The 25869-nt window shown below is 43.7% G+C and overlaps 1 protein-coding gene across 2 annotated transcripts in view; it reads right to left on the bottom strand.

Moving 5' to 3' along the window:
• PDZRN3 (PDZ domain containing ring finger 3) overlaps window positions 1-25869 on the bottom strand; it is a 239678-nt gene that overhangs the window by 32641 nt on the left and 181168 nt on the right. The window contains exon 1 of one of the 2 annotated variants that reach the window (XM_053599918.1): window positions 15365-15448. The exons of the other annotated variant lie outside the window; for it this stretch is intronic. Coding sequence (XP_053455893.1) covers window positions 15365-15433 — 69 coding nt within the window. The 5' untranslated portion in view covers window positions 15434-15448. Of the gene's footprint in view, window positions 1-15364; window positions 15449-25869 lie in introns of those variants that run through there. 2 annotated transcript variants of the gene reach the window in all.

The following is a 25869-nucleotide window of genomic DNA, read 5'->3' as shown; positions in this document are numbered from 1 at the left end:
TCTGTGGGGTGGGTGGGGTCTGAGCTCCCCCATTGGTATGCAGCTATTTAATATAGGTAAGTAAATTAGCATACTTTCTTTTTTCTATTTTTAAAAATTATTAACTATAGTTAGCAAATTTCTAGTATATAACACAGTATTACTAAGAGAGTAGATGTTAGACATTACCGTCAGAGGACTAAGAAGATGGGCCCTGTGTTCAGGTTTGTATGTCAGAATGCACCATCATGGTAGCTGCTGCAGCAGGAAGAAGGGATTAGAAGAGGCTGGGAGGGCAGGCCCTAGCCCAGAGTGAAGCCCTCCTAACTTCACAGGAAGTTGAGTCTCTAGCAGATAAGTGCCTTGTCTAAGGGATATTAGCTATTAAATAGTAGCTTGGAGAACTTGACCTTGTCCTCTTAACTCCAAATATGGTAGTGAAGCTAAAATACAAGACAAAATAATTATAAATGCCAAATTTCAAAATCTTGAAATGAGGAGCTAGGTAGGTCCTAGGCTTGTTGAGAATTTTCATCATTCTCCTATCAGATTGCTCTGTGATTACAGGCTGTCCATAATGGGCTCTGGATATTCCATCACTGTTCCTTCTTGGGGGCTTCCCTCACAAGTATTTAGACACTGAGGTTACCATCTGTTGTTCTTGCCCCAACTTACGGTACTATATGTTGCTAGAAACTTCCCATCCTAAGATTCTGGAATCATGCACCTCTACCTATAAAGAGGTTAGATACAGAAGGAAGAATGTTTTATTCTGCAGACTGGTAAGAAAAGCCACTGAATCTTGCATCTCAGCAAGTCTGTGCAAAATGGGACACATTCCCCAGCCTCCACTGGGGAAGCTCTACTCATTCACTCCTAAAACTGTTCCTTTTAACTTTCATCACTGGACATCAATGGTTCAACATGGCATTATGATGGGTAACTTTCTTCATTTTCATTATGAACATTTTCATAATCATTTTTTCCCTCTTCTCCCCATGAGGAAGACCAAAGTCTGTGGTTAGCAGGACAGCCCTTGGTGCTCAGGATTTCTCAGAGTGGAGATCAAATGTCCATATTTTATTCTAGTGAGTTACTGCAATAGAACCATTTTGGAGAGTGGTGCTGTGTGTCATGTGGGGTTGGTGAATACCATTTCATTGCTTAGCTACTTGACCACAAAGTTTTTGTGGTTTAACTTTGTCCTAAAAGATAATAGAATTTTGGCTAGATTAAATGTGAATTATTGCTTGAGTTGGAAAAGTATTTGCCTCTTTTTTGCTGTGTAGAGACAGATTTTATTCAAATTTAGAACTCTATCAAATGATGAAAGAGTTTTTTTTTCCTCATAAGAGGAATTTTTTTTTTTTTTGTAGAGACAGAGTCTCACTTTACCGCCTTCGCTAGAGTGCCATGAAGCTTTTGCCCTGGGTAGAGTGCTGTGGCGTCAACAGTTCATAGCAACTTCAAACTCTTGGGCTTAAACAATTTTCTTGCCTCAGCCTCTCGAGTAGTTGGGACTGCAGGCCCCCGCCACAACACCCGGGTGTTTATTTATTTATTTTTTGGTTGTAGTGGTCATTGTTTTACCTGGCCCGGCTGGGTTCAAACCCACCAGTCTCAGTGTATGTGGCCAGCGCTAATACTTATACATATTATACTAATATATATAAGTACGTTATGTAGGAATACTTAACATGAAAACAATGAACCTTGATGTATCTTTACTGAGTTGCCAAAATGTTCATAGTTTGCTGAGACCCTTCCATGCAATCGATCTTTATTACTAGAATGTACACATTCTAAGTACTCTCCACTGAAATACGCAGTTACCTAATGGTCACTGGGAGAAATCAGTGCAGAACTTAATTTAATGAGTGGGAAGAACCGACCCTGGAGACATCTATGGTGGGAGACACAGAGGCTGGGAAGGTTAAAAACCTTTATGAATCAAAAATACATTTGTACGTCTTAATGATTTACAAGCGTGATCTATAAATGGCATGAAAAGAATGACATCCTAGGATATTTATTACCTGCAAAATGAAAAACAAAATGATTCACTCTCTAGATTTTACAGGCCCTGAAGGGCTTTAAAATATGACCACATTCTAATAATTGATCCCTGCTTTTGTGATTAAATTTAAAAAGCTAAGCATGGCAAAATAATTCCACATTTTAGTTGCATAGAACACCCTGGTGTTTAGGAGGCCTGTGATGTGTTTGTAGAACCAAATAGACCCAGTAAGAATGAAGATGTGTGTGAGAAGCATAAACCCTCCCAGATTCATGTGTGTGTGAGTCAACAGGTGGAGGCTGGGAATCAAATGATAAAGTGAAGAAAATATTACATGCCCACCTACAGAAGCCAGGGGCTTTCTGGGCCTCAGGCCGGCAAATCCTTTCCCGCCCTGAAGTAAAGCTTCCTGACTTCATTTTCTTGTTTAGTTTTGGTTAATGGTGGCATCACCTGAGGGCAGAGGGTCCTTCAGACCATCTCCCTGACTCTCAGGTGCAGCAGGGGGGACACAGAAGACATGGACACCTTGCCTGTGGACTCCTGGAGAAAGCTTATTTCAATGACCAAACAACCCGGGGTACCTGGTAGCCCACGAGCATTGGAGTTACTCCAGAGGGTTGGCTCTGAAATCTCCCTTCTGTTGTCGAATTGTTGAAGAGTTGGAATAATGAAGCAAAAGGGTTGCTTTTAGTGAGAGGACGGGGAATAAACTGTTGGCAGGCACACAGTATTTTTAGCACGTGGGCCCAATTCCTACAACAAAAAGACAAAAACCTGTGGCACTTTCTAAGCTGATTTATTACACATGGGTAGAATTTGCTAGAAACCTACCAGGAGCAAATCATCTGGGAAGGAATTAATGAACTGAACCAAAACACTTGATAACGCAATTAGAACGTGAGGAAATGTAGGGGTTTTTCAGAGAAAGAGGAGTACCCCTATGTGATTTTGATTATGTCAAACGTAAAGCTGGAAAAGGAACGGAACAGTTTTTTAGCAGTTATCAGAGGGGAGGACCTGATGGGTGACATTTATAGTTCTCATGCTGCAGTGTAGTTAGCAAGTGTGCCCGGTTGGGTGGAAATGCACTCACAGCTTTGTTTCAGCAAAATGGTGTGTGGGTCTGAGAAATAGAAATGAGCTTGCTGGCAGCAAAAATATGGATCTCCCTCGCAGAGAACGGCGGCGAGCAGCCACAGGAGGATGCCATCCATGTTTGTCTTCAGTAGCTTTGGGCAACGTAAGTTTTCCTCCTACTTTTGTTTGGGTCAGGGATTTTTCCTTTAAATCTTTTCTTAGTTGAGTTTAAAACCAAGAGTCTGAAGCTGGCTAAGCTTTCCTTTGACCTCATTTCATCCTGCCTTTAGGATGAGCTTCCTGAAAAACGTGTTCTGCAGGGTACCAGCCGCTAAGTGTGTCCAGAGGAAATGCGGTCTGGCCCTAATTGCTGTCCGAGGCTCTGCATACCAACTCTATCTGGGGCTTCCACAGGCTAACTTTTGTTTATGTGAACATGTGACTCTTTTTAAAAATTCATAATGGGAAAACATATGTTCCCTTCATTAGCTTTTTAGTTTAGAGGGGGATGTGGTTAACACGTTTAATGCCTTTCCAAAAAATTTCTTCCTTTAAATATATAGTGCAGTGTCACATACCACCATCTACACAGCGTTTTTATATGTACTTTTGTAAGTGTTTTCAGATGCTGTAGCTTGAGAAGCATGTGTCAAGCGTGGGATAGCCTCCTGGAAACAAAGCCCTCTCTGGATAGGAGACAGCACATGAGACATTTACACATGAAAGTGTCATAAATGAAATGCTTTCTCCTAAAATCCGTGGCTCCTTCTGCCCTGGAGCCTCTGCCTGGCTGATGCTGACTGCTCCCCAGTGAGATGGCTCAGGAAGCTCAGCCTGGCCACCCCACTCGGTCTCAGCCTCTGTTTTGTGCCCCTAGTGCTTGGTGGGGTCCACCCACTGTGCTGGCCACCACTGCATTGTCATCTGTGTGGTAAAACTTGGTCCTGGCAGTGCTCTCCACCCAGAGATGGAAAGGGACATCCCCCATTATTTCATCTGTTCCATAAATGACTGAACCTGAGCCTTTTCTCCATTTCTACCTCTGCTTATTTTTAAAAAGCTTTGGCCTTATATACTTCTCCTGAAAGCCCCATTCCCCACCGTTCCTTTAAAGAAAATTACTTAGCACCAATGATACCCAGGGATGTCCATACAAGCTGGGCTTCCCGGATCTATTCTCATCACTTTCACTGTTCTCTCTGAGACCTTCATCCCTTAATCATGACCCTCCTTGACCCACGTTTGGAAACCTGGCTGCTTCCACCTCTTCTAGACTCTCGGAGGTCAATACACCTCTGAGATGATAAAATCTGCAAATGCTCACGTCCCTGATACAATGTGGTGTTGTGTTTGCCTCTCACCTGTGTATGTCCTCCCATATACTTCAATCCATCTCTAGATTACTTTCAATACCTACACAGCATTTAATTCACATGAATTCAATGTATTATTTGGCATGCGGCAAATTCAAGTTTTGCCAAATATTTTTTACTTTTGGATGCACAACCCACAGATCCAGAGGGAAGACAGCGTATCTTGGCATTCAGAGCTAACCCCATCCCATAAAGGTCCTAGCTACAGAGGCTCCAGGGCAGAAGGAGCCACGGACGTACACACAGTAGAGCTCACATGGACACTCCTAACACCCGAGGGGAAACAACTTGTATTCCTGTGCTTTAGAGGAAGAACCTAAGGTTCAGAGACACCTTTTTCACAGCCACTCAATGGCAGAGCCCTGAAAAGAATCCAAGTCTCTCCCTTTCACAAATGAGGCTCTGAGAGAAAGGGGGTTCTTTGCAGGCTCTCCCTCTGCATGTTGCCAGGGAGCACAGTAGGCCCTCAGTTAATTCTGCCCTTAGGAAAACTGGGTGATCATAGAATGGAATCCCTCTCCTGGTTTAACAAAACAAGGTGACCTTCCACTTGAGCAAGACATCACATTGATCCCTCATTTAACCGTTAAAGCTGCAAAATAACCTCCATTTTGCAGAGGAAAAAAACGAGCAGTTTCTTGTTTGGGTCTTTGTATGATGTTTTTGTAGTAGAACCACATTCCTTTGGAACATTCATTATAATTGCATGCTCAATGACATAATTATATAAATGGCATATTTAATTTCTGACCCCATCTCTCTAGAATGTGAGTGCCCTGAGGGCAAGAACTTGCCCTTCTGTCCTATCGCATGACGGGGGGAATGCTGGAGGGAGGCACCCCCCTAAGAGATGTTGAAGGCGTGAGTGAGGGAACCTGCCCAGCCCTGTGTTATGATTTTGTCTGCCACTTACCAGTTGTGTGATCCCAGGAGAGTCATCAACTTCTATAACCCTCAGTTGTCTACCTATACTTTAAGAGGTTGTATGAGAATGACATGAAATTGTGTATATAACAAGTGCAGGGCAAACAACACCCAAAGGTATTTATCACTGTTAGTATGAGGATAACCCAACTCATTGAAAATGTTAATTTTGGGCTGTCACTATTAATTCAGGGATGACTCATAGGATACTGGAACCGTTTCCTCCTTCCCCTGGCTGTGTCTTAACCATGGTTGGATATGGAGTAGACGTGGTTCTGAAACTCCATGGCCAACTGAAAAAGAATCCATGACTCTTGTCATTAATGTCTCCTTGGTTGCTTCCTCCCCTTTACTCTCTGGGGGAACAGCTACTTCTCAGTTCCAACCCGCGGAGGAACAGGAACAAGAAGTTCAAGTTAACTGGGGAGAGAGAGATTTAGACAGACTGCTAACCAACTCAAACTTAACGTACTGGAAAGTTACCATGCACTCAGCCCAGTACTACAGATCTTAGATTTAGAAAGCTATTAGAGAGAGAAATAATAAAGGAGAAAATACCAAGCCAAGTTTATTAAGGAATTATTCCAACTAGGAACACATCTACCTATGCAGTGAGTGCAACATCCAGTGGCCAGTATGTAAAATTTACAGTATCTGTGTTACGAGTTATCCATGCCAGTCACGTCACACTAGATTAAAAGGAAGGTAATCTCAGATCTAAAATGCCATTGTGAGTCTGAGAGGAAGGACCTTGCTTGTTTTATCTCCTGACGCCAACTGAAATATTATTATGAAGGATAGCAATTTCTGTGTTTTGAGACTCCCCAAATAGAAAACAGCTGCTTGATAAAGGAAAATTGGTTCATATTCCTTAGAGTTTTCTTTTATTAAAATGCCTGCCACTTCTAATGTTACGTGCCACAACCACTGACACCGTGGGGCAGGGGCGGGGAATAATTAATTGTCACGTATGGCAAGACAGGGATGTGTCTGTGTTATGGCAAACTGCTAACGCACTGGGAGGAAACTGCTATTCTCCCAGAGGTCTGACACGTTAACTCTGTTTTCACTGGTTTAGTGCTGTGCATAGTAAGTGTCTGTCTGCATTATTTGGTCCACATGTTGTTTGCAGAAAGAGACATACTTTCTACCTCCGATTTAAGATTTCTTTAGATAGGAACACGCAACCTTAGAGGAAATGTGTTTACAAAAACATTAGTTCTGTCTTCTTTTATAGCAAATATTATAGTTCAAGAAAATCTTATAGATGCAGAATGCTTTATGTTATGAAAAAAATTAAGCAGCATTTTGTACTTTGTGAAGATCTTCATAGCCAGCCAATGAAGGCCGGCGGTCAATACACCTCTGAGATAACAAAGTCTGCAAATGCTCACGTCCCTGATACAGTGTGGTGCTGTGTTTGCCTCTCACCTCTCTCTCTCCATTACTATTTCTGATTTACTTTCCTTTAGAATTTGGGGTAGGGGAGACTGTCAACATTTTGGGTTTCCTCTTAATATATTTATTTATTTTATTAAATATTGAATATGCTAAAAAAATTCTTATATATATACATATGCAATTATAAAGAATGCTACAATGACCACCACCCACTTTGAGGAAAAAAACCATTACCAATTTGTCACCTTGACAAGCTGAACACCAGATGTCCATGGATGAACCCAGCATCAAAAATGGTGTCCTAGAAAACAAGGTGGCGCTGGAGAGAAGACCTGCTGAACCAGGTGTCAAGAATTATTATGTAACTACAGTGCCATGTAGTGCAACGACTGGTGCAGGGTTAACACGCTAACCGATGGAACAGAACAGAAAGCCCAGAAACAACCCCAACCGCGTAGAGAAACTGACATTTCCTCTTGATAGGGAATAGATCGGCTTTTCTACAACTGGTACTGGAAAAATTCATATTTATAAAAAGTGAAGCTGGATCCCAACATTAGCACCATATATAAAAAAGTAACTGAAAGACAAAATTTATATAAAATGTTCAGATGAAACTACAGGTGAAAATATTTCCTAACAAAGGTTCAAAAAGCACAAACCATAAAAAGAAATGTATTTGACTATATTAAATGAAGGGATTTGGTTCACTGGAAAACGTCACAGAGAATGCAGAGACGAGCCACCAGCTGGGAGAAGCTGTTGCCACACTGATGGACTGGTATCCAGCTAAGATTAAAAAACCCTACAACCCAGAGAAAAGGATGAGAAATCAGATGGAGAAATAGGCAAAGTTTGAGCAGAAACATCACACACAAAAACTCAGAAATGGCCAATGTACATATGAAAAAAATACTCGACTTTATTAATCAGTGTCAAAATTTAAACCACAGAGCTCACATGACTAAATCTTCATATTCACTATATTAAAAAAATTAAGAGGTCAGACGGTACCAAGTGTTGGCAGGAACCAGAAACAACAAGAACTTCTCTACCGTGATGGTGGAAAACACTTCGACATTAGCAAAGCTGAGGAGGAATATACCTTAAATGCTGTCCCTCCCAACCTTTCACTTCTCCATATCTATTATCTATGTATTTTTAAGAGCAGTGGTTCTCAAATGGTGGTCCCCAGGCCAGCAGCATCTAAAATCCACCGGGTGAAGCACAGCAATGTTTTAACAGGCCCTCTAGGTGATTCTGATGCAAGTTCAAGTTTGAGATTCCTCTAGAGCAGTGGTTCTCAACCTTCTTAATGCTGCGGCCCTTTAATACACTTCCTGTGGGTCAAGACCCACAGGTTGAGAACCTCTAGAGTCTAGAGGACTCTTTGTACCTTGAAACTGAAACACGACATCCCATCTTTACTAATTTGCCACCTTGACAAGCCAAACATCAAATAGAAAAAAAAAAAAGACAGAATGGTCTTCATTCCCTGTGAGGGTAGAGAGTAAGGTGGGGAGTTCTCAGACTCATTTAGGGGACCATTTAGAATCCCTACTAAGACTTCTACAAATGGTCATCCTGGGGCACACATCTACTTCTATAAATGTGTATTAGGAGAGGCAAAGTGATGTTGTTTAATTGACAGATGTAATTAGGCTTAAAATGAAAGCTCCCAGATGTGGAGTCTGTAAATCCTGACCTGCCCGCACGGTGAAATCTGGACAGCTCTCAGGAGAAAGAGGTCCCTGCTCAAACTTATTTCCCCCCAAGTTCTGCAAATTGGGATTTATGTGGGTAACAAAGTCCTTCCTAAAAATACATTCTCTTTTGGCTGAAGAATTCTGCCCATTGTCATTCACATTATTGGAAATGAATTACTTTCTTATTACTACTGTGGAAGGTACATGGTTTAGGAAGCTACAGAATAACTCTAGAGCTTTGGGTAATTTGGGGGAGAAAATATGTGTGTATTTTACAGACAAAACTTCAATAGCCTTCCATTTTATACTTGTAAACTAGATATCACAGAACAATTTACTTGAAAAAAGCCCTCAAGCAAAATAAAACTTTTTTCTTGGTATTAACTAACAGATGGTTAGATTTTTCAATCTGCATATAAATGTCTGAGATTTGACTTTGCTGCCTACCCATTCAACATAGACTTGAGAAAAATCTGTCAGGAAGTTTAGGTCACCTAAGAGTTCTCCCTCTTCTATTTTTGGTTTAACTTAAAACAGAGGCTCTCAAATATGAATGTCCACCCTGTTCACCTGGAGGGTTTGTAAAACAGATTGCTGGGCTCTGCCCTGGAGATTCTGGTTCAGTAGATCTGGGGCAGGGCCTGAGAACCTGCATTTCTAACAGGTTTCCCAGCTGGTGGTGATGCTGCCAGTCTGGGACCATGCTTTGAGAACTAATGACTTATAGGAAATTTCCAGAGACATTTCAGCAGTCAAAAAAGCTGTCCTGCTTTTCTGCAACTCAAATCAAGACCATCGTGCAACACAGTGGAACACCGGTGCCAATCATTTTCTCTCACTTATGTGCTATTTCAGCTAATCCTTTACCACAAGCCGGTGAACATAATCAAATTTGAGAAAAATATTCTTCTAAGCAGGCAATCAGCAGACTAACAAGAGACTCCTTCCCCAGCATTTGTCAGTGAATACACAACTCACGATTCCCTTGTTGAACCAGTGAAGTAGGACAAATCCATTCCTGACCTGTCTCAGGGCAGCACGTGCCGGTCAGCAGCGCGGTTCTACATTTCATCAACATTATGACACCTGCCACATAGAGGAAGGTGATATTGCTAGAAACTGGCTTTGGGGGCTTTGGAGAGTGAAGGCAGCGTTCCCTGCCTAGTCCAACACCATAGAGAATGCAGAGGGGTTGGCAGGGCTCTGGTGTGCCCTTGACTGGAGCTGCCGACTGTACTCTTTGGTACACCCTCCCCCCGTTTAACCATGACCTTTCCTTGCAGTATTAACGAACACAAGAGAACTCATGTATTAAAGCTGCAGTTTTTCACTATTTTCTATGTTTTCTTTCTGTGTCACGGGTGGGCGACAGGAACACAGAGAGGGGCTGTCTTCTCCTTTATGTCCCCATACCCCTTGCCTCATGGGAAGAGGCATCTCCGGAAGCCTGGGACATAGACTCGTGTGTTATTGCTAAAACCCTTTTCTAGACCAAAGTGAGACCCACTTGATATATTTCTCATTCAGAACTTAATTTGGTAAACAGGTCCTGGATGGTTACTGGTTATGTGCCAGAACTGGGGTGTCGCGGAGAGCAATGCAAAGTCCCTACCTTCATGGAGCTGATATTTTCCTGTGGGGTAAGGGTTGGGAACAGAGAAGTTAACAGGTACGTGAGTTGTGATCAAAAGTACTAGAAAGGACATAAATAGTGCGCAGAGGGATTAACACGGGAGGGGAGTGAGGGGGTCAGGTACAGTCTCCAGGGAGAGGGACCTTTAAACTGAGTCCTCAAGGATGAGGCATGAACTACACTGCAGGTAGAAGGGAATGGCCAGTTCCAAAGTTTGAGAGGGAAGGAATAAGGTGGTTTCTGGGTATTGAAAAGAGTCCTGTAGGACCAGGGCAGATGAGGTGACGTGAGGTTTATGGGAGAGATAAGAAGAGGTTAGATTACACAGGCTCCATTAAACAACTGGTCAGGGAGGCAGGGAGCAAGGGGGTGAGCACCGCAGTTCTCAGCACACTGAGGCTGGTTGGCTGAATGAATGAGAAATGAGTCTGTACCTCCTTTGTTCTCCATCTTGACTGCCTTGGTCCAGACCATGGTCATTTTATTCAACACCTGTTCTCTTTCCGGCTTCCTAACTATTAATAGTATCCTCATCTGCCACAAACACTACAAAATCCAACATGTTCGGCCAACCATGTGCTCAGAGTAAAAAGAGTGAGTAGATTTCTGTGAAAATCACAGTGTAACAGGGAGGCCAAAGTAACATACTATGGAAATGAGGTGGTGGGAAGTACAGGGCTAGGGCAGTGGGCAGGCATCCTGGGACCACCCAAAAGGGTCCACCCAAGCTAGGATGGTGGCAAGCATGAAAACGTCTCCAAAGCTGGAGACAGCAGAAAGAGAGATGAGTCCTGGTCCCACCCTAGGCTATTCCCTTGTATTTCTTAGTCAACATAAAGGTGGTTTACGATCCATTGTTAAGTGATGAGAAAACAACAGCTAGTGACAGATAAATGCCCATATATTAAAAAGTGACTTTGTCAGCCATAGGGGAGGCCCTGTTCTCAACCCAGGGCTCCAGAGATAGGCTTGCTTTTTCCATACCTGCATTGCCTAAATGAATTCAGAATGTGAAACTGCTTCTAAAACAAAGCTTTTAGAATTGATGAGTTGTTTAAGCAAACACACTGCTATTTGCAGGAAAACTTTGCCAGGTTCAACACTGCTGTGTGGAGGTCAAGTTTATGTTCATCCAATTAACCATCATTAACTCTGTCCATACTTAATCAAACCATGACCCACATGATTCTCGGCAGACTCACAATTGCTTTGCTCGACAGGAGTAAAGTCATCTAATTGAGTATTGCATGTAGCTAATTAAATATGAAAATAGGACTGTGAAGAGTCAGATTTACAGACTTCTCCACAAACTTATTCTGATTAGTATTTATGCTAGAAATCTGTGTTTTTCTAGCAAATGGCTAATAAAAGTATAAAAGGTCAAGAATAGGCACATCACTGTTACTGGGTTAAGTTTTTACTTTTCAAAACTAACAACTTAAGTGGCATAAAAGCTACAAATTAATCTTCTATGACATTTCCTATTATTAGTGAGAAGCCAAAGGATGTGGGCTTTCTCAAATCATCCTTCTTTGGGCTGCCTGGGAAGCTAATGGGAAATTGGTGCTACTCCTGAGCTCATTTATTTGTCTTTGCCCACCACTGTCCCCTGATGTGAGAGGCCTGAGGCTCCACTGAAACTCTTCTCATGAGGTGCCAAGTAGCACATGGGCTGGTTGAGGATGTAGTATCTTTTGCCCCAAAGAGGCAAAAGTGATTTTAAAAAACTAACCCAAATGTTCCCTATAAAGTTGGTTATCTATTCATTGACACTGCTAAAAAGTATAGAAGAAAAGAATTCACAGACTTCAGCATCATTGTGCACATGTGACTCTTCTTCCCCCCCATCACCCTTATAATTCCTTTGTGTCAGTTTCTTCATCTTTAAAATGGGCACAACAACATCACTTATCTTTTCAGGCTATGGTGCAGACTGGATGGGAAAACGCACAGCAGGCATTCAGCATAGTGCTGACATGTGGTAAGGGCACGATAAATAAGTGATCATTGGAGTCAGTATTACTACAGTTTTATAAATAAGTTTTCTTTGTCCTCTTGAAAATTTGCATGTAGTTTTAGGGAAATTTCTAGTTTGAAGCTGAAGTCCCAACCAGGATCATTTCCTTGTTGCCTGATCAAATCAGCAAAAGTCACCATTCCACAAAGAGTCTCTAGTTGACATTAGGGGAGTTGGAGGGAATCAGTGATGCTTCCTAGTGTACCACGCCTTTCACCTCCCCAACACTCCATCTGAAGAGCCCCCTCAAAGCATCTGCATACTGGCCTTTCGCTTGTTCTGGTAGGACAGCTGGGTAGAGGGCTGGTGTTTGGCCTGTGATAGAGTCACTAGCACCAAACTAAAAGAGCCACAGAATCTCCCAGACCTATACTCCACCACCCCCATAACCTAGTCACGTCACCACCCTTAGCCCGGTATCAGCCACAGCCCAAGAGTTATGAGACTCCCTATCCCATTTCCTCCAGAACATGAGCTCTCCTGTGCCAATTAATTTAGCCAAGTAGAGGACTACACGCCTTGATCACCTTAAAGCATCTTCCTTTTTAAATAATACTTCTGAGCATTCAGAGTTATTCAGGACAGGCTCAAGTTTTCTGGAGCATGAAGCAACTGCTAATTTAAATTTCAATTTTTAATAGGCATAGCTCCCCCCCCCCCCCAAAAAAAAAAACACCACTTACCATAAAGGCACAAAGAACTGCTGTACTCAACTGATCTTACAACCCCCAGGGTAGGCAGGAGGCTTCCTCTCCTCGAAGTGCTTGAGTGTCCCCAAATATCTTGGTGTGTCCTTTAGTGCATGGTACCAGTCATTGCTATGTCTGCACTCTGCGATGGCCTTTAATGACCAGACAACTTCATGTGGTGGTGGTGTTTTTCTAATGCGATTAAAGGTACAATAAGGTATGTGTGCAACAAGAGGCAAAGCCATTGTTCTGCATCATTAAGCTCACAGCAGCCCCAAAAAGAAACTGTAGGCAGCTTGCCAACAGCCCTAATGAAGAGCATCTCTTTGAATTATCTCTGGATGAGGAAAGGATAAAGTCTGAGCCCTGGAATATTTGATCCTCTTTGTGCTGCTGTTACAGGGCTTACTGAAGCCAGACGCACCGGACCTTCTGGAACTGTAATTTATGGAAACCTTAATTTCTCTGCTCTAAAAAGGCTTTGCATAATATGAGCGTGAATGCAATTATTAATTCCTGCAAGTGTTTTGTGAATTCCTTTATGCTATGGTTCAAGACTCCCAAAGAATAGGAGAAAGCAGGATTTTACTTAGTTGGCACAAGGGTAATGGGTCTGAAAAGTAGTTTGGGTTTCTTGAAAATAAATCTGCATGGCTTCCTAAATTGCTGACAAAGTGTATTCCAGATGGAAGTCATTTATCAGCAATTTACTGCACGATGCTTTGCCCAGAAGTATTTCCACATAAATTCACCTAGTAAAAAACAAACAAATAGAACCCAGAGATCCTTCTTTTAGGGGCAGGGGTGTGTGTGTGGTGGGGACACAAATAAAACAGATTAATAAAAGATAAGTTAGCAGAGATTTGCCAGAGATGTGGTGCAGTTGCCTTTTGGAGAGTGCTAGTGTAAATGATAGATCCACAACAATGGATGCTAATAAGTTTTGTGCATTGATGGTAAAAAGCACTATGTGTACTTTTAAAAAGTGAGCTTTTAAACTACCTTTTAACTTTATTGTGTGTACTGTTTCATCTGTAGCAGTGAAAGTCTGTAACACATCACCTTGCTCACATGATGCTGTCTGCTGTTCTGTTTCACTTCTGCTCACTCAACTCACTGAGAACCCCAGCCTACTGCACAGGGTAAGTTGGCAGAATGCAGAATAGAACACACCACAGGACCACACAAGGGATGGGGATGGGGGTGGGATCACCTGCGGTGGCAGCATTTTTGCCTAAGGTTTCCATCCCCAGCCTCCTTTGAAAGAGACATGAATCAGAGTCCTGAATGTAAAGACACAGGTGAAAAATGTATTTATTTGAAAGACTTAATTTAAGATGTTTGTTTTTTGAAAGATATGTGCCCTTTTCACATAGTGGGGACTGCAAGCCTCAAAAGGCTTATTATGACCCTCTCACTGCCTCTATGGGGAATGCAAACAGACACCTTTTATTCACCCAGGGTCATTTTAACATTAGGTTTTGTCCAGAGAGGCAGCCAAGTCATCACTCCCAGCTTTGTCTCTTTAATAGAACGCGCCCTCTGGTGGCTCATGAAAAAAAATGACATCTAGCTGAGGACTCATGAAGATCTTTTCAAAGTCAAATCTGGCTCTTTAAAAAATATCTGCCATTTATTGTTACAGTGAAGAAACATGCGTCTTTTGTTTCTCACATACTGTAACAACATTATGTGTTTATCTAAAAATAATGTTAGCAAGATTTTTTTTTTATTACTGAAGAAAAATTTAAAAGAGAATGATTTAAGGGGAGATTTCTTAACCACCAATGTAGGTTACCAAAAGCAGTCTCAAAACCACCTAGTTTAGAATAGGACTTGAATATTTAAAAAGAAAACACTCTGCAAAGATGTAAGATAACTTATCTGGGTTATATCATAAATATCCCGTTACATCTCAACCCAAATTTCATGTTGTTAGCAATGTCCTACAAGATATGAAAAGTTATCTGTTGTGAATGACAGCACCCAAGATCAAGCCACTTGCTCTTGAAGTTCTTAAAATTTTCAGAGATAGGTATAGCAATAGCAAGTGTGAGGCAAAAATCTGAACCTTCTGTCCCATTACAAGAAGTTGCTGAAAGAATCAAGTCAGCAGTGGGCTTGCACGCTACTGAAAAGAGCGCCTCATAACTATTTGTAAACAGGCAAAACCGTGCAAACATTAATCATCATCCCTGTCTTCTCCAACTTGTTCAAAGACTCGGTGACCACACTTTGACCCTTCCAGTCTGACACTCTGAAGAGAGGTCAGTTAGAAAGGAGCCTTGTGCCGTGACTGCTGGAAACACATTTTATGACCGTCAATGTCTATTTGTATTATTCCAATAGAGGTACTGAAGTGCTACTGGATGGGAAATTTTGTTAGACACTTAATAGAAAATGTATAGAAAACTCAGAAAGGCTGCCTCATTCAGAACACAAAACATGCACAACCCCCCCCCCCCCCAAATTCCTTTCTGAGAAGTTACACTCTCTGCCAGGTGAGTGCCTATACACTTCCACAAATGAAAATGCAATGTGTTACCTGACAAACTTCATAGAGTAATTTGTACTGCTCCTCTTGCTTCTGCAGACTGCACAAACTGCATCCCATGTTTAGAGAAACGTCAAAGGAAGGCTTCAGTACTCGCCAGCACCCGAGAAAAGCAGGCTTAGAGAGGAGGCATTGAAGGTTTCCTCGGAGAGCCTCAGGTGAGTTGGGCGGCTGCAACACTTCACATTGGCATTGCTCTCTAAGGCTGGAAAACAACTCTCTTCCCTCTTCCACGCTTCCCTTCCTCCCCTCGCAGCAGGCACGCACGCGCGCGCACACACACACACACACACACACACACACGCACGCGCGCGCACACCACTCCCTCCTCTGAGTGACTCTGGCAGCTGGATTGTGGTCCAATGCACACGCGATATATACTGCTGCTCATGCATATTAATCAGCTCTCATTGACTATTCATAACAGACAATGATACAGAAGCTATAATTGCCAACTATGACAGTTGAAATTTCTCTAATTAACAAGCAAGTGCTCCAGTGGTAGGGAATAATAAAAGACATTAACAATTTTGCAAGCCATTTTCTGGCAGTTACAAATAAACATGACTGCATTTTTAGCAAGGTCTCTTAGGATAATCCCTAATGTGTTTCTGCTAAGTAGAAATTCATTTTTAAATATATCATACAATCTCTGATGATATAAAATGTATTTAATGCTGTAGCTAATGATGGCATATAAACAGATTTTATGGAAAGGACATGTTTTGAATAATGCCCATATAATATTTAGCACTTTACAAAGTTCTAGGAAAAATGCTCCACATATGAATAAAATATAAAAATTTTAATTGCAAGATACATCCATGAGCATGCAGAGTGGCCTGGGGTTGTAAGGAGAGAGGGTGCCCTACAGGTGAGTAAGCAGATAATCATTCCCAAAATGCATTTTCAATTCCAAAAGCAGAAAGTCGTTTGTTGAAGCGCTGCTCAGCTCACTGGAAGGAGGAGAAGCAGCCGGCTCTGTAGACGCTGCCGATATTCCAGAGATCATATTGCTGAGCTAATTGTCACTGGTTACTCCAGATCTCCATCTGATGTTCTTTATCTGCCTAAACCTCCGTGGCTACGCCTGGCATGGCGTGTGAAGAAAAGCTGGGAGCTGTAAAATTACACCTGGAAGGTGAGCGAGGCAGCATTGAAGAATTTTGGGGCTTGCTGCTTTGCTCGCTGTGTTCCCTGTCAACCTCTGTCCCTCTGAGTAAGCTTGATAGCTTTTCAAAAATACCTTTTTTCTTAAGCGATCACTCCATTGACTGAACAAAATGCACAGGTACTTTTTTCTTAATTAAAATGGCCAGTGTTTAAAATTCTCACAGCTGCTTCGAGAGCCTCCACCACCCGCTTCATTTTACAAAGGTTTAACTGTCTCTGAGGAGGACTCCCACGTCCCTTGCTAACAAGTGTCATGGGGCCTGAAGAATAATGCTCCCTTTCTCTAGGAGCCGAGACACACCTGGGATGTGAGGAAACCAGTCCTAATAAAATCGCACGTGGGCTGGCGGCCAGCAGAGGCATCTGGCCCCATTTCTCAGACAAGCAGATGAGGCATGGCACCTTGACTCAGACTAGCTCACGGCCCTGACTTGCTGGAGGGGGAGGTTCCAGACCCTCACCTGGTGTCACTGCCACCGACAGGCAGCGAGGGCAGCAGCAGTGGCTGCTGGCTTGCTTTCATGCCTTGAAGAGCCTTGTTGAGCCACAGGCAAGTTAGTGGCCCTGGGGTCTCCTGATCCCTAAATGACAGCCCTGCCACTAAGTACCTTGCGGAGTTCTGCAGCAATGATTTGAGAAAACAAAAGGTGCTCAGACCCAAACCAGAGGTCATGCTTGTTCACTCCCCTTGCCTCATCCCCACCCCTAGTCTATCAGGAAGTCTGTGTGTCCCAACCCTGTCTACTTCTGCCGGTCACCCCTGCCATGCCGTCAGCTCTCGCCTGGCCTCACTGTCTGCCTCCTCTCCTGTCCACCTGCTGGTTACAGCCAGCCTCGGGTTCTTTTCCATATAGCTGCCTGCTGGTCTTCACAGAGCAGAGATAGGAGCGCGTCGCTGCTGCCAAAAAGCCCTCCAGGGACCTCCCATCACATTTGGATTAAATCACAAAGCCTTCACCAGGGCCCTTGCCCATCAGTTTCCCTGCACCCATCATCTCTCGCCCACCCTGCTGTGTAGCAGGGAAGTCCCTCTGCCAGAACCGCTCTTCTACCCAATCTCTGCTCAAATAAGGTCCCTCAGAGAAGCCTATGCTGGGGGTCTTGTATGAAGTCACTTCCTGATCCTCCAGAATAACATGTCCCCTTATCCTGTTCGTTTCCTTTGCATCACTTTTCAAAATCAGTAATGATTCTCTTCCTTTATGCTTATGTGTTTACTGACTGTCTTCTGTACCGGTGGTTTGGCTTCCCCAGGGCACGGACTGTGTCTGAATTTCCACCAGTCTAGGCCCTGGAAGGGTGGCCGGGGCAGTCTCACAAACTCATAAATTACAGTACATGACGGTACTTGTCACAAAACCTGGCAATTACCCTCTCGGAGGGGAAGATGCAGCATGCTTGGGTGTGCCCGTGAGAAAACGGCTTTCAAGTGAGGTTGGTGCTCCTTCCCCAAAGGTTGCAGCCTTTATGTTGCTTTCCACAGGGTTTTGTGGTTTCGTAGTTCATCTTTTTTCTGCACATCCACACATAAATGTAGAAATGGGCCCGAAGCTAAGTGATTAGGGAACTTCTATAACTCCTTTCATTCGTTGTTAGAAAACTCAGTAGCAGCCTGGGAGAACTGTAGCGCACACTGCTCTGTACTTTATTCCACTGGCCCTAACTTTTTGATCTTAGGAACCCTTTACACTCTCAAAAATTAACGAGACTACCTCAGCGGGCTGTTGTTTATGTGGGTTATATCTGTCTGTATCATATTAGAAAAAAATCAAATTTAAAAATATGTATTATTCATTTAAAATAGCAATAATCAACTATTAATGTAAATTTAACATTTGTATGAAATGACTGTATTTTAAAAAACCGAGTTTTTTGATAAGAAGCACTCTTTTGCATTTTCTCAAAACTCCTTACAGTCTAGTGTAATTGAAGATAGCTGGATTTTCACGTTTGCTTCTGTGTTCAGACACTTGTGATGTCCTGTTAAGTAGCCTCTGGAAAACACTGTAAGAATGTGTACTCACAAAAGAATAAGAATGAAAGAGAAAAATGACATCTTTATGTTTTAATGAAAATGGTTTTGACCTGGCAGATCCCTGGAAACAAAGTATCCAGGATGCCCCAGGGTGCCTGGGCCACACTTTGACAACGGCTACATCAAGGAGCCAGGTGTCTCAGAGCCTCACACAAACAGGAAGAAGAAGAGAGAGAATCTTGATAGGAATTAAACGTGTGGTTGGTTTTCTACTCTTTGATCAATTTTGATTTGGAATCAAAAATGCAAAACACTTAGGTACCTATTATGCCTAAAACAAGACTCACTGCAGTGATTTTTTTTTTTTTTTGCACTAAAAGTACCCTTTATTTTGGGGAAAATCACCTAGCACATTTAGAATGCAATTTTCAGCATGTTGTTTTTTTGCATAGTGTATTAAGAAACACACAACTGCGTAAACGGAGGTTCACCTGTAGGAATACACACATTGCAGCCTTTATTAATACTGATCCACGAGGCAACCTAAGTGCAAAGAAAGTCTGTTAGTCACTGGGACTTATAACAGAACTGTTTTTGAGAGAACAGCTGTCCCTGTAAAAATGAAAAACTACTGGCCGCACAAAGGCACACATTGTTTGATCAAGAGGCTTAACGTAGTTTTCAAGTTAGTAATCGCATCTTCTGAAAGTGCCTAATAAGCTCACCAGAGCACAAGGCACTGTGCTCGCGTGCTCTGCACCCTCAGATGCCTGCCTCTTCCTGCCTTCATGGAAATTAAAAATAAAGTGCAAAGAAGGGTCACCGAAGAAAACACAATGGGACTAACAGAAGAGGCAAAAATGCAAAGGGCTGCAGGTGCCCAGGGAATACCCTTCGTAGTCATCCTGAACTTCCAGAGTCTCAGGGTTGCTGCAGAGAGTCAGAGGTGGAGACGTGAACTGACACTCACTCAGTTACAGAATGAGTTCTCTAATTCAAGCATATTATTTTCAGCACACTGGGTTGCCAGTTTGATACCTGAAATAGGACCACCTTTTCTCCAGTGTATGATGGGCACAATTCTCAGCAATGTACAGACTTCCAGGAGGGCCATATGGACTTCTGGCAAGAGTCATCTCAAAAAGGAGGAATGGCGGCAGGGCCAAGGAAGAAAGAAAAGGGTTCCCTTTGGAAATACAATCCATTTGGTGGATTTGTCCTCTGCCAGATCTCCCACACCTGCCCACTGGCTCTGCCTTTCCTAGGGCTCTTTTCAGCTTCCTTCTGGATCACATCAATTCACTAACTTGTCCTCATCCTGGTTCGAACCTCACCCTCCCCTCAGTTCCTGCTGTATACTGTGGCTAGAATAATCCTTACCATGTACACATGCATAGCCCATAAACCCACCACCTTCAAGACACAGTGCAGGCTCCCACCTGTGGATCCACCCCCTCTGAGTCTGCCTCGCCACCTTGTGTCCTCCCTGGACACACGCACCTTTGTCCAGAAGCACTGAAGGGGCTTCCTCAGGTGCCTTTATGCCTCCTTGACTATACACAGGGTGTGCCTTCTGCCCTGAGCACCCACCTTAACCACCTTTCAGTTGGCTCACTAAATCTCGCCACCTCTGTCCCAGAAACCCCCCTCAGTGCCTCACAATTCACAGCATGGGGTTATTCTGTGTTTGCCCACTCTCTTCCTCCCTGGACAGGGCTCTTCCAGGACAACAAGCAAACCCTGTCTGCTATGATGGCCACCACCTCCTTCCTTGGAGGGTACTCACAAGTGCCTGATGAATGAATTCACTGGCAGGTCTTTCCTGATGCTCTGCTTTTCACTAGGCACTTTTCCAGGCTTTGAGAATATAATAGTGACCCAACAGACAAAAGTCTGACATGGACTGTGAAGTCTGCTCTCACAAGAAGGTAAAGCAATCCGGAAGAATCAGAATTGCTTTTCTGCCTCCAGCAGGACAATTATATAACCATTTTGGCCAGAGATTCAAACTCACAATCTGTGGAGGAAAGGGTTTAGTAACTCCTAGTTAACCCTCACCTTTGTCAAAGTGACTTTTCAATAACTTGTCTAAACCACATTTAGCGAGTGGCCACTGGTGCTTGAACAAGAAGAGACTGCTAGAAAGATAAGTGTGGATAAAAATCATCATAGTGAAGAAAAAAAAAAGCAACTTCAGAGATGTTAGAACATAAAAAAAAAAGTCAGATTTGTTGCAAACGTATATACTTAGCTGTAAATACAGTTTGTGTTTCTGAGAAGCTATGTAAGCTCAGAACACCTGCTGAGGCCCTCGCATCTTATTTTTTAAAATGAAGGATATTTTTTCTTTGCTAAATTGATTGAGGTGCTGCTGTCTCAAGGGCATTTTCTCTGGGCTGCAGGAACCTGAGGACACGCTGGCTGCCTGAGACTGACAGTTTGCTGGGTTCGCTGCAGCCGTATGGAGAGCTGTGGGGGGCAGGGGCATGGTGAGGACAGCACATTATGGTGGATGTCAAACCCAACCAGGCCGATGAGCATCAGCCTCCAAGAGTTGGTCAGGGGACTGCAAAACAGGATGCTGGACAATAACGCAGCAAGAGCCACAGCGGCCAGTAGCGAGGCAGCCAGGACCCAGGCAGGTCTATGTCCAAGGCGGCCAGTGGCAATGAGCACCAATGGGCCTCGAGGTCAGCAGACCATCCAAGGTTTCTGACAGGCTTGGGGCCTCAGGATGCCCCTGTGAACTGCCTTTATGCCTCTGGGGTCCCACAAGGATGGTGTGAGTGCCTGTCCTCTCCCCATCACTGGTGACAAATGGGTTTCAATTAAATTTGAAGTCCCAGAAGGCAGGCTCCTGAGTAAGTCTGTGACGCCTGAAATGCCTAGAACCGCCTCCTCCAGACCCCAAAGGCCCTCACTACCATTTGGGATTAACAAGCGTGAGTTCCACATGAGACTCTGGCGCCTGGGGAATGGGGCAGGGAAGTGTGGTGGGCCATCTCAGCCCACACTATCAGAACAGCCTGCAGAAAGTGTGGGAAACTCACAGCCTCTTGGTTTCCCCACCTTATTAGGGGGTAACCCCCTACTGGGTTGTAAGGAAGGCAGCTCCTTAGACACAGCCTGTGAAATTTCTAGAACACAGTCTGTTGGTGTGCAATAAACTGGAGGAAAAGTGACAAACTTGGTGGGGGTGAGAGGAGAAACCCCTTCCAGCAGGAGTCAGCCAACTTTTACTGTAAGGGACCAAAGAGTAAATTGCTTACATTGTGTGGGCACTTTATCACCACCCTGGATGTAGGTACTTACAGGACAGCTATTTAAAAATGTAAAATACATTCTTAGTCTGGAGGCTGCACCAAAACAGGCTATGTGTTAGACTTGGCCTGTGGACGCTAATTTGCCAATAAGATGGTCACAGCCCTAACAGAATTCTTTGCTGCACACTGTTGATAGGCTGAAGAAGTGACCTCACCTCACCTGGGAGGGAACTGAGGCGCAGGAAGGCAAAACAATTTACCCAAGAGCCCACGACCGGCAAAGATGAGGTCAGAAGTAAGACCTCACACCGTCATTCAGAATGCTAGAGTGTGCAAACATGCTTTAAAAACTGGCTTCTCGCTGGGAACTGGAAGGGGCTGTCAAAGGTAATAATCTCAGGAGCACAAGGTATTAATGATGATCGTCAAACACGCAAACTCTGTAAATGACACCCAGGTGCCCAGGTCCCTATGGTACTGGTTAATGGAATGGCCTTGGTGTAAGATCACAGGTAGGGACTACAGTCTCCAAGCTTCAGGAAGCCTGCTCTCCTTCCTCCCTCACCCTCTCCAGCCCCTCATTCCCTCCTCCACCTGAAGGGAGGCTGTGTTTCCTGTGAGCTCACTTCAGGAGGAGGTGTGAGAATCCAGATGCTCTCAGTCGCACCCCACCACCAGCCCAGTGGGTGTCAGTGCCATGGGTGGAAACAGAGCCTTGCCTCATACCTGCCACCAATTCATTCACACCTCCTTATTCATCTCCTACTATGAGCCATAACTGCTGTTTGGTAATAAATTCCCTGACTTTCTGCCACCCTAAGCTGCTCTAAATTCACTGATGGCTTCCTGGTTGCCAGACTCCAACCATCCCTTTGTCCTCTGCCTGGATGCCATCGTGGTCTTCCCACCTCTACATTAGTGCATTCCAAACGTCCAGCCGTAGGGAGCCACCCTCGCCACGATTCTTTGACATACTGCTTCTACCACTATTAACTTGGTATTCTTCTTTAAAGCTATTGGTGTGATTTTATTTAAATGTAGTTTTGAGATAAAAATCTAATCCCTACACCAATATCACTTGTCATGTATTAAAAATCGCTATAAAAATCATCACATGAATTTCAAAATAAGGGCTCATCTCCATACCATATAATCCTGATATTCCATCCTTTGTAACATGTTTGAAACGAATGCCCACTTGGCATTAAATTTCAGCCTCTCTTGGACTTTTCCTGCGCCTGTCTCACCAACTTGTTACCTTTCCCCGGCTAACCGGCCTTGGGTCTGCTTTCTAGTGGTTGTACCCCATCTTTTCACACCATTAGGCTTTTACTGACCCCATCAGCCCTAACTGGAATACCTTCCGCATATACCTTTGCTCGTCAGAATTGGAACTCCATCCTTCAAATGGCGTGCGTATTACAGCCAGCCCCATTTTTGTCCATCAAATTAGTCTCTAGGCATTAGTGCTCTGCCAGAGCCTCTGCAGCAATGTGCACTGTGCCAGCTTCTGGGGGCACGTCTGTCTGTCCTCCCACCCATTTAATTCAGGTGGGTGAGTATGATGCTAAGTGTTTGGGATAAAACAATGACTGGCCAACTTCTACCTTCTAATAGGAAATCCACAGGTTTCTGAGGACAGAAACCCCAGCAATGGTTTATGACCGACAAACAGCCTCATTACAGTGAGTAATCAACAAGCTAGTGCTTACTGAGCATCTGTGCTATTCGTCGTCCCACTGAGGGAACACAGAACAACCGCAAGGCCTGTCTCTGTGCTCAAGGCAAAAGGACTGAACCGTGAAGGAGCAGAGGTGGCGGAGCGCGCAGAAGACTTCTCATAACCCCAGAGAGGAAACTACCCCAAAGCTCTTGGGGCCACGCTGTTTGGTTTGCTGTGGTTACTACGGCTTTGTGGAATAGGCACACTGTGAGCTGGTTGCTGCGAGATGGAGGGAAATTGAACATAGAGAAAAACAATCCAGGCTGGAGGAGCTATGTGGGAAGAAAAGCAGACAGGAGAAGTGTTTGACTAGAGGTTGGGTGCATGGGCCGAGGTGCCCAGGAGAGGTGAGTCATGTGAAGGGTAATGAATGAAGGGACATAAGTGATGTCCGAGGAAGAGGCCCATGATGGGCACATACGCTGGGGGGTCGGGGGATAAAATGACAAGAGGGCATCTCCAGGGTAGAGTCAAGAGGAGCCCAAATCCCAATTCAAAACTGGGTGTCCCAAGTGACGAATTACTTTGTGTTTTCTTGGTGGCTTCAACCACAGCCAGAAGAGGATCTAGAAAACGTAGCTTCTCTTTTTCATTCCTGGCCAGACTGTGGGCTTCAAGACGAGGCCCCATAGTAGATGGCCCTTTCCAACAGCCCGTAATTGACTCATAGGCTACTTGGCTGTTCACATCTGAAGGAATCTGGAGGGTAGGAGAAGCACGAGGTGGATGGATGACTTGGGCACTAAAGGGAAGCTAGTTCAATATTTTAAAATCACCGAGAAGATAAACAGGTAGTTGCAATGAGGAGACTTGAGAAAAAAACTTTTTTTTTTTTTATATGAAAGCGAAGTGAGGCTTCATAATTCACTGGGACCTATGAGGTTCATGTGCTATCAAGTCTGAAATTAGTTATCCAGCTTCTATCCTGGATTTACTTTCTATATAAAATAGCACTTTAGAGAATAAGTAAGTAAACACCATTATGAACAATGGTTTATTTTAAGAGAAAAATGTTTCCACGAATGGCAATACTAATTTTTTAACATTCTCTGGGAAAACGTAACAACTCGATATATTTGAGAGCCGGGTAAGAACTATTGATGTTGTACTTAATCTTTAAAACTGATATACGTGTGTCCACAGAGCTAATAAAGTTCCCTCTGCTGTAAATGGGGGGAAGGAAAACACTAGATCACAGGCAACACACTTGCTTAGGATTCTGGTCTTACGGCCAGAGCCGAGGGGCAAGGAAAATTGAAGTGATTTAAAATAGTCCCTCATAGGATGTATCTGATATTAGTGGGCTTGCTGAAGCGAAACAGTAATATCAGAGAGATACAAAGGTGTAAAACCCATTAATGTGTGTCCAAATGTTTAGATGCCTTGACCTCAGCATCTTTCAGGTGATTCGCCCCTGGGGGTAGGCACAGTGTGCTGGGTGATATCAACGAGAGAGCTGATAAGTGGGTGCTCTGAAACCACAATTTATTTTTTGCAACGAACTGGGGAACATTAACAGTTTATTTCATTTTATACCTTTCACTGCAGAGAGGTCCCTGTCAGCACCCTGAGTTCTGCTGACCTCTCTGAGCCCATCCACTATGACCTACCGTGGGGCAGAGCATTTTATTTCAGGAAAAGGAACAAATAGATAGTCACGTGGACAGTGGGTGTTCCTTCAGAGCTTTGCTTGACCCAGCCATACCATGATCCCACCACACCAGCTAATTACTAAGCATAGACCAACAGTCCTCCAGCATTAACATTTCATGGACTGGTAAAATGAGAGGGGAAAAACGCTAAGGACTAGCAGAGTGGACAAAAACTATTTTAAGAACCTTAAAAAATTAATGTGTTAGTAACTTAATTAGAAAAAAATACTTGAAGGAATGATGGGATATGATGTGAGCATTTTCAGAACAGAATAAATTTATATTTACCAAATACTCATGACACTGTCTTATTTGCCTATACAGGCGTTTGGTCTCTGTAGGTACAGACAGCAACGTGTCCCAGTGAAGCTGGCGACCAATGAGGAAGACAGGTTGCTTCTGGTGACAGGAGCCCTCTCCCACCTTAGGAAGAAGGGTTAACCAGGCACACAGCAGAGTAGAGAGCAGAGCAGCACCTTTTCTACTCAGGTCTTTCTTTAAAATACTTTGTCTTGCCCTGGTGACCTGTGGATTCTGTGTTTCCCATATTAGCAATGCCAGAGCGCTGACCTCTAGTTTCCAGTTCCTTTCTCCCCAACTTGCTCCAGGCCTCTTGTGACAGGTCAAAAGTGGTGCAGAAGGATTCTAATTCAGACTGACATGGGCTGAACCTTCCTTGCTTCTTGCCAACCTCTTCAACCTTCTTGCAA

The sequence above is a fragment of the Nycticebus coucang genome, chromosome 8 (genome assembly GCF_027406575.1).
Source record: "Nycticebus coucang isolate mNycCou1 chromosome 8, mNycCou1.pri, whole genome shotgun sequence".
NCBI classification, from domain to species: Eukaryota; Metazoa; Chordata; class Mammalia; order Primates; family Lorisidae; genus Nycticebus; species Nycticebus coucang.
This window is presented reverse-complemented; position numbering and strand designations above follow the sequence as displayed.